The following is a 7,825-nucleotide window of genomic DNA, read 5'->3' as shown; positions in this document are numbered from 1 at the left end:
AAGGTTTCTCTCCAGTATGAAGCCTATGATGACGTGCAAGGTTTGCTTTTCAATTAAAAACCTTGCCACATTCATTACACTTGTAAGGTTTCTCTCCAGTATGAAGACTATGATGACGTGCAAGGTTTGATTGTTGATGAAAACCTTGCCACATTCATTACACTTATAAGGTTTCTCTCCAGTATGAATTGCCTTATGAATTACAAGGGCTGAATTCTGACTGAAGGTCTTGCCACACTCATTACACTTGTAAGGTTTCTCACCAGTGTGACATCTATGATGGCATGTAAGGTATCGCTTCTGATGAAAGACCTTGCCACATACATCACATTTATATTGTTTCTCTCCCAAATGGATTATCTGACATTTTTTTAACAGTGAGCTACAATTAAAGGCTTTGCCACTCTCATTACATTGGAAAGATTTCTCTCATGTGTACTTCCTGTTTTGTGTGAGTAATGATGAAGGAAATTCTTCCCATACTTATTAGAAATGTGTGTTTTGGGCCTACAAGAAATTATTTGGGATGCTGAAACTGAGGAAGCATCGTTGATAGACTTCTCAATTTGATTATCAATTTTCTCTTCAGTCTGGAATATGTGCAGTTCAGGCAGATGTGAATGAAAGCTTAATCCAAGCTGGTCTTTAATAGGCTTGCTTCCAGCATGCCTTTGCTCATATTGGTCTGTACTCCCAGTCATCTTTTTTATTTTGTCATGAGTGCTTCATGGCCATTTCTTCCATCTTCTTGACACTGAAACTCAAAGTCATGAATATCTTTCTCAATTTCCTGGAAGCAAATATCTCCAATGTGATGACTTGCATGTCTTTGCAATGTTCCTGTGTGGATCACTTCTATATTGCCTTGCCCTGTTGAAGAGAACTTCTTTATCCTGCATTTGGAAGAGATACCTACAAAATATAAACACCAATATATTTCCAATTAAGTACAGATGGTAAATAATACTAAAATGTGTATATGACACCAAAACAATACTTATTTTAAACTTCCCAAACATGATCTTCAAAGTTTAGGAACACAAAAGGAGTAAGGTTCTTTAATAAATAAGGACGATTACATGTACTTCAAATCATTTGTACTGAAGCCTATTTCCAACATCATGACAAAACACTGATGGGGCACACATGTGTAAGGAGTATTTTCCAATGTGAACTTAAGGCGTGTAACCGTTCGCAAAAAACATATCACTGTCACATCAAAGAAGAGAAAAAATACATATTCTTCATATTTACAGCATATTTACTGTGTACAAATAAAGGCTAAAGAACCACATAATATACTATATTGAAGGGGTGGCCTGCCCCTCCACACCTGTGGGTGCTTCTCGTTAGGTGGAACGAGAGACTTGAGAAAAGAAATAATACACAGAGACAAAGTATAGAGAAAGAAAAGCGGGGCCTAGGGGACCGGTGCTCAGCTTACAGAGGACCCACACCGGCCCGGTCCCTGAGTTCCCTCAGTATTTATTGCTCAAAAGATAAGGGAGTAAATCAGCAGTAAGACATACAGATACACGGAGATGTTCCATTTCCCAGGGACGGGCAGGAGACAGATGTTTTCTTTTACTGAGATTTAAGAGAATGGTGATGGCCTTTAACCACAAGCAGCCTTTAGGCATTTGTTTAACAAAGCACATTCTGCACAGCCCAAAATCCTCACCACAGCGATGTCTCTTGCAAGGACAAGGTTGGGGTAGGGTCACAGATTAACAGCATCTCAAATACAGAGCCAAATGGAGTCTCTTAAATTTACTTCTTTCTATATAAACACAGTAACAGGCTGACCTCTCTTTTCCCCACACTATATCAATAAATAATCCACAACAAGCTAATATAAGGACAACCAAAATCAATGGAAATTTCTGTATTGTCAAACAATCATAGCACTGAGAAAATAAAAAAAGATTACAAAATTAGCCAGGCGTGGTGGCCCATGCCTGTAGTCCTGGTTACTCGGGAGGCTGAGGCACAAGAATGGCTTGAACCCAACAGGCAGAGGTTGCAGTGAGCCGAGATCACATCACAGCACTTCAGCCTGGTTGACAAAGTGAGACTCCACCTCAAAAAAAAAAATTAACAGAGCATTTGTCTGAATAACTGTCATAAAATGACTTATATCCATGCAGAAAAGGCATGTTGTGACATTTTAAAAGTTTTTTGTATTTTATATTTTGAGATGAAGTCTCGCTTTATCATAAGAGGTTCGAGTGCAGTGGCCCAATGTCAGCTCACTGCAACCTCTGCTTTTGGGTTCAAGTAATTCTTCTGCCTCAGCCTACTGAGTAGCTGGGATGACAGGCACACACTACCATGCTTGGCTAATTTTGTATTTTAGTAGAGATGGGGTTTCACCATGTTGCCCAGGCTGGCCTCAAACTTTTGACCTCAAGTGATCACCCGCCTCAGCCTCTTAAACTCCTGGGATTACAGACATGAGCCAAGGCTCCCGGTGGCACTTTTGACATTACTGAGTGGAGTGTGACAGTTATATTCCATACCACATACTGAAAAGCCTGATGTAAAATCATAAAAATTAATTTGTAAAATATTGTAATTCATAAAACCAGTAAGCAAATAAGTATATTTATACAGCCTGCTGAATTATAAACAATTCCATTAAGAAAAAAGTCACAACTTCTACTTACCACCAGCACATAATATAAGAACTGAAATACACGTTAAGATCACTACCTTCTGATGTATGAGGTCAAGAAAATACACAGCATTATAAGGTTGCAGTAAGGCGAGATCACACCACTGCAATCCAGCCTGGACAACAGGCTGAGACTCCATCTCAAAAAAAATAAAAAAAGAGTTGTGACTAACGGTGTCAAAGATTGCAATTATGACGTGACAACTGCAGTTATGTAACAGCTAGGCAATATAGAAATTCTTTTTGTTATTTTTATTTTAATTTAATTTTTTTTTAAGATAGAGTTTTGCTCCTGTTGCCCAGGCTAGAGGCTGGAGTGCAATGGCGTGATCTCAGCTCACTGCAACCTCCGGGTTCAAGCAATTTTCCTTTCTCAGATGCCTGAGTAGCTGGAATTACAGGTGTGCACCACAATGACCGGCTAATTTTTTGTATTTTTAGTAGAGACGGGGTTTCACCATGTTGGCTAGTCTGGTCTCCAACTCCTGACCTCAGGTGATCCACCCGCCTTGAACTCCCAAAGTGCTGGGATTACAGGCATGAGCCACCGTGCCCAGCCTCAGAGCAATTCTATATGTATGCATTGCCCTTAGTTATCTAGTTTACTATGCATAACATACAAAACACAGAATGTGTACTGGGTAAATTTATAAACTGAGATTATAGAAAACATTTTAGAAAACAAATCACACAATAAAAATATAAACATGATTCAGGCTCCCTGGTCTGAATGTTCTTATTGGCCAAAAGCCACGTTCAGAGTTCTTATTCTCCAATAGGATGTTCCTGCAGATGGGGCCTTTGAGAGAATCTGGTCATGGGTGTTGACTACATGTGAATAGGACTCGTGCTTTTATAAAAAGAGACATTAAAGAGCTCATTGCCTGTTCCTCTTTCCAGCATGTGAGAATATGGCAGGAGGGTGGCTGAACTAAACCATGTAGAAGGCTCCCACAAGTAAACAACTTGGCTGGCATCTTGCTCTTGGATTTCCTCCTTTCCAAATTCATGAGAAATAAGTGTCTGTGTCTTCAGCCTCTCAGTTTAAGCTATTTCCTTTATTGTTTGTTTTTGAGACCAAGTGATGCTCTAACCCAGACTGCAGTGTAGTGGCACAATTATCCTGCCTCAAGAGATTCTCCCTCCTCAGCCGGGAGTCTCACTCTGTCACCCAGGCTGGAGTGCAGTGGCATGATCTCGGCTCACTGCAACCTCTGCCTCCCTGGTTCAAGTGATTCTGCTACCTTAGCCTCCCAAGTAGCTGGGATAACAGGTGCAAGCCACCACGCACAGCTAATTGTTGTATTTTTAGTAGAAATGGGGTTTTACCACGTTGGCCAGGCTGGTCTCAAACTCCTGACCTCAGGTGATTTGCCTGTCTTGGCCTCCCAACGTGCTGGGATGACAGGTGTGAGCCATTGTGCCTGGCCCTTTTTTGTTTGTTTGTTTAGTAGATTCGAGGTTTCATCACGTTGGCCAGAATGGTCTCAAACTCCTGACCTCAAGCGATCCACCCACCTCAGCCTCCCAAAATGCTGGGGTTAGAGGCGTGACCCACCCAGGCCAGCCAATGTAAACTCTTTCTGACAGGACAGCGAGATGATGGAGACAGGAGAAGGAGCATCTCATCAGCACTGAAGGCTGACAAATCTGTTTAAACAAAGGAAGTTTACAGTCTGTACTATAAACCTTGCAATACTTCAAACCATCTAATAGCACTAACATGTTTTAAAAACCTTGAGGCGGGCCGGGCGCGGTGGCTCAAACCTGTAATCCCAGCACTTTGGGAGGCCGAGACGGGCGGATCACGAGGTCAGAAGATTGAGACCGTCCTGGCTAACACGGTGAAACCCCGTCTCTACTAAAAATACAAAAAAATTAGCCGGGCGAGGTGGCGGGCGCCTGTAGTCTCAGCTACTCAGGAGGCTGAGCCAGGAGAATGGCGGGAACCTGGGAGGTGGAGCTTGCAGTGAGCTGAGATCCAGCCACTGCACTCCAGCCTGGGTGACAGAGCGAGACTCCGTCTCAAAAATAAAAAAAATAAAAACCTTGAGGCAAGCAACGCATGGTGGCTCATGCCTGTCATCCCATCACTTTGGGAGGCTGAGGCAGGAGATTGAGACCATCCTGCCTAACACGGTGAAACTATGTCTCTGCTAAAAAAAAAAAAATACAAAAAAATTGGCTGGGCATTGTGGCACACCTGTAGCCCCAGCTACTTGGGAGGCAGAGTTAGGAGAAGCACTTGAACCTGGGAGGCGGAGGTTGCAGTGAGCCGAGATCATGTCACTGCACTTTAGCCTGGGTGACTGACCGAGCTTCCGTTTCGAAATAAAAAAATTTTTTAAAAATTTTTAAAAAAGGAATGAAAGAAGGCTAAAGAGTAACTCCAACCCACACACACATATATAAAGTTCTCCAGTAAAGGCAAATAAAAAGCAGACAGGCCAGGCGCCATGGTGCAGCTTATAGCTTGCAGTGAACTCCAAGAACGAAGTCCTCAGACAATTCCAGCTGAGTGGGGGCAGGGAGCAACCCTTCTGAGAGAGTGCTGCCCCAGAATCCATCCTCCAAGTATTTTTTTTTTTTTTTGGTACCTCCAAGTATTTTTTTAAAGGGCTTGTTTAAACTACACTTCAGCCTAGCGTGGTGATTCACGCTTGTAATCCCAGCAATTTGGGAGGCCGAGGTGGGCAGATCACTTGAGGTTAGGAGTTCAAGACCAGCCTGACCAACATGGAGAAACCCTGTCTCTACTAAAAATACAAAATTAGCCGGGGTGGTGATGCAAGCCTGTAATCCCAGCTACTCAGGAGGCTGAGGCAGGAGAATCGCTTAAATCCAGGAGGCAGAGGTTGCGGTGAGCCGAGATCGTGCCATTGCATTCCAGCCTAGGCAACAAGAGTGAAACTCCATCTGAAAATAATAATAATAAAATAAAATAAAATAAAATAAAATAAAATAAAATAAACTACACTTCAGACAAACAAAAGGCATCCACCTCGGGGCTCTGTGCGGTCAGGTCATGAGGCACATATGGCTGTGTAAAAGCACTCAGACCACATTCACAGGAGACTGTTTTCAGCGTTCCTTATCACACAGTCTACTCCTTGTCCTGATTTCAGGGTCAAGGAGTTACAGTCTCATACACAAACAACATACACACAGTGCCTCAGTATTTTTCCATGCCTCAACCTCAAATGCCTTGTACATAAGCTTGAATATGTTGCCATGCACCCACCAAAGGTGGTTCATGCCTGTAATCCCAGCGCTTCAGGAGGGGAGGCCAAGGCGCGCAGATCACCTAAGTTTGGGAGTTCAAGACCAGCCTGATCAACAAGGAGAAACCTTGTCTCTACTAAAAATACAAAATTAGCCAGGCGTGGTGGCACATGCCTGTAATCCCAGCTACTCGGGAGGCTGAGGCAGAAGAATCACTTAAACCCAGGAAGCAGAGGTTGCAGTGAGCTGAGATTGTGCTATTGCACTCCAGCCTGGGCAACAGGAGCAAAACTTCATCTTATAAATAAATAAACAAACAAACAAACAGATACAGAAACCGGTACAAGTGTGCCTTTTCTTTATAACTCAGCTTTTCCATTTAGAAGAAAAAAGCATGAAAAAACACTACACATATGTTAACAAAAATACAACATACACAGAACTGATTCTGACATAAATAACAAAGAGTTCTAGTGGAGATACAGTAGTTTTTGCAGGTTATGGAATTTTTGTTTTATTTTGTTTTGTTCTGTTTTCTGGAGATGGAGTCTCACTCTGTCGCCCAGGGTGGAGTGTAATGGCGCCATCTCGGCTCCTGCAACTTCCACCTGTCAAATTCAAGTGTTTCTCCTGCCTCAGCCTCTTGAGTAGCTGGGATTACAGGTGCCCACTACCATGCCTGGCTAACATTTGCATTTTCAGTAGAGACAGAATTTCACCCAGCCAGGTAATGGAAATTTCAAGTTTCATTATTATGCTACCACTTTAAGATATTTAACATACCTTCAACAATAACCTCACTCAAACATCTATACAATACACTTTGGTTCTGCATACTGAAAGGGATGGACACTAACGTGGTTGTTATTCACCCTGGAATCATGCTTCAGCCACTTACATGTTTACTAAGAACTAAAAGACAAAACTATTTAAAATAATAACAATGGCTGGGCACGGCAGCTCGTGCCTTTAATTTTAGTGCTTTGGGAAGCCAAGACATGTGGATTACCTGAGATCAGGAGTTAGAGACCAGCCTGCCCAACATGGTGAAACCCCATCTCTTCTAAAAACACAAAAATTAGCTGGGCATGGTGCTGGGTGCCTGTAGTTGCAGCTACTCGGGAAGCTGGGGCATAAGAATCCATTGAGCCCAGCAGGCAAAGGCTGTGGTTAACCAAGATCACACCACTGCACTGTAGCCTGGACAACAGAGTGAGACTTCATCATAAACAAACAAACAAAAAAAGGTAAATAAGAAGGGAGTCAAAGCACATCTACACAAAAAAGCAATTATACACAAAAAGTAGTAATGAGAAATGAAGAACAAAGCAACCTACAAGACACGTGGATAAGATGTCACAGAAAGGCAACGGTAAGGTCTTCTCCATTAGGAATACTTCAAATGCCAATATTTCACTCCGCACTCAGAAGGCGAAGACTGGCTCCATCAACAGGAGCCAACTACATGTTGTTCACAGAAGACTCATATTAGCCCTAAGGACACACATACACTAAAATTTAAAAAATAAAAACCAGTAATTAGTTATGGAGGTTGGTGCCTGTAATCCCAGCTACTTGGGAGGCTGAGGAGGGTCTCTTGAGCCCAGGAGATCAAGACCAACTTCAACAACACAGTAAAACACTGTCTCTAAGAGAAATCAAAGTGAAAAATTAGCCCGTCATGGTGGCATGCACCTGTACCAGCTGCTGAGGGAGGCTGAGGTGGGACAATTGCCTGAGCCCAGGAATCCAAGGCTGCAGTGAGCCCTGATCCCACCATTGCACTCCACCCTGGGGGATAGAGTGAGACACCCTATCTAAAAAATTTTTTAAATAGAAAATAACACAAAAAATAAAAATAATATTCCAAGCAAATGTCATCCCAAGAGAGCGGAGGTGGTTATAGTAATTTTTTTTTTTTTTTTTTTT

General features: G+C 42.4%; 2 protein-coding genes across 2 annotated transcripts in view; both read right to left on the bottom strand.

Moving 5' to 3' along the window:
* The window catches only part of LOC108523602 (putative protein ZNF321), a 4,776-nt gene extending 4,295 nt beyond the window's left edge, over positions 1–481 (bottom strand). The window contains 2 exon segments of the mRNA XM_017864290.1: positions 62–274; positions 414–481. Of these exon segments, the coding sequence (XP_017719779.1) occupies positions 62–274; positions 414–481 (281 nt within the window).
* Positions 482–7,467: 6,986 nt separating this feature from the next.
* The window catches only part of LOC108523816 (zinc finger protein 888-like), a 16,566-nt gene continuing 16,208 nt past the window's right edge, over positions 7,468–7,825 (bottom strand). The window contains exon 5 of the mRNA XM_017864601.1: positions 7,468–7,538. Coding sequence (XP_017720090.1) covers positions 7,468–7,538 — 71 coding nt within the window. The remainder of the gene's footprint in view (positions 7,539–7,825) is intronic.

The sequence above is a fragment of the Rhinopithecus bieti genome, unplaced genomic scaffold (assembly GCF_001698545.2).
Source record: "Rhinopithecus bieti isolate Rb0 unplaced genomic scaffold, ASM169854v2 scaffold_2723, whole genome shotgun sequence".
NCBI lineage: Eukaryota > Metazoa > Chordata > Mammalia > Primates > Cercopithecidae > Rhinopithecus > Rhinopithecus bieti.
The sequence above is the reverse complement of the archived record's forward strand: the minus strand, read 5'-3'. Positions and strand labels throughout refer to the sequence as shown.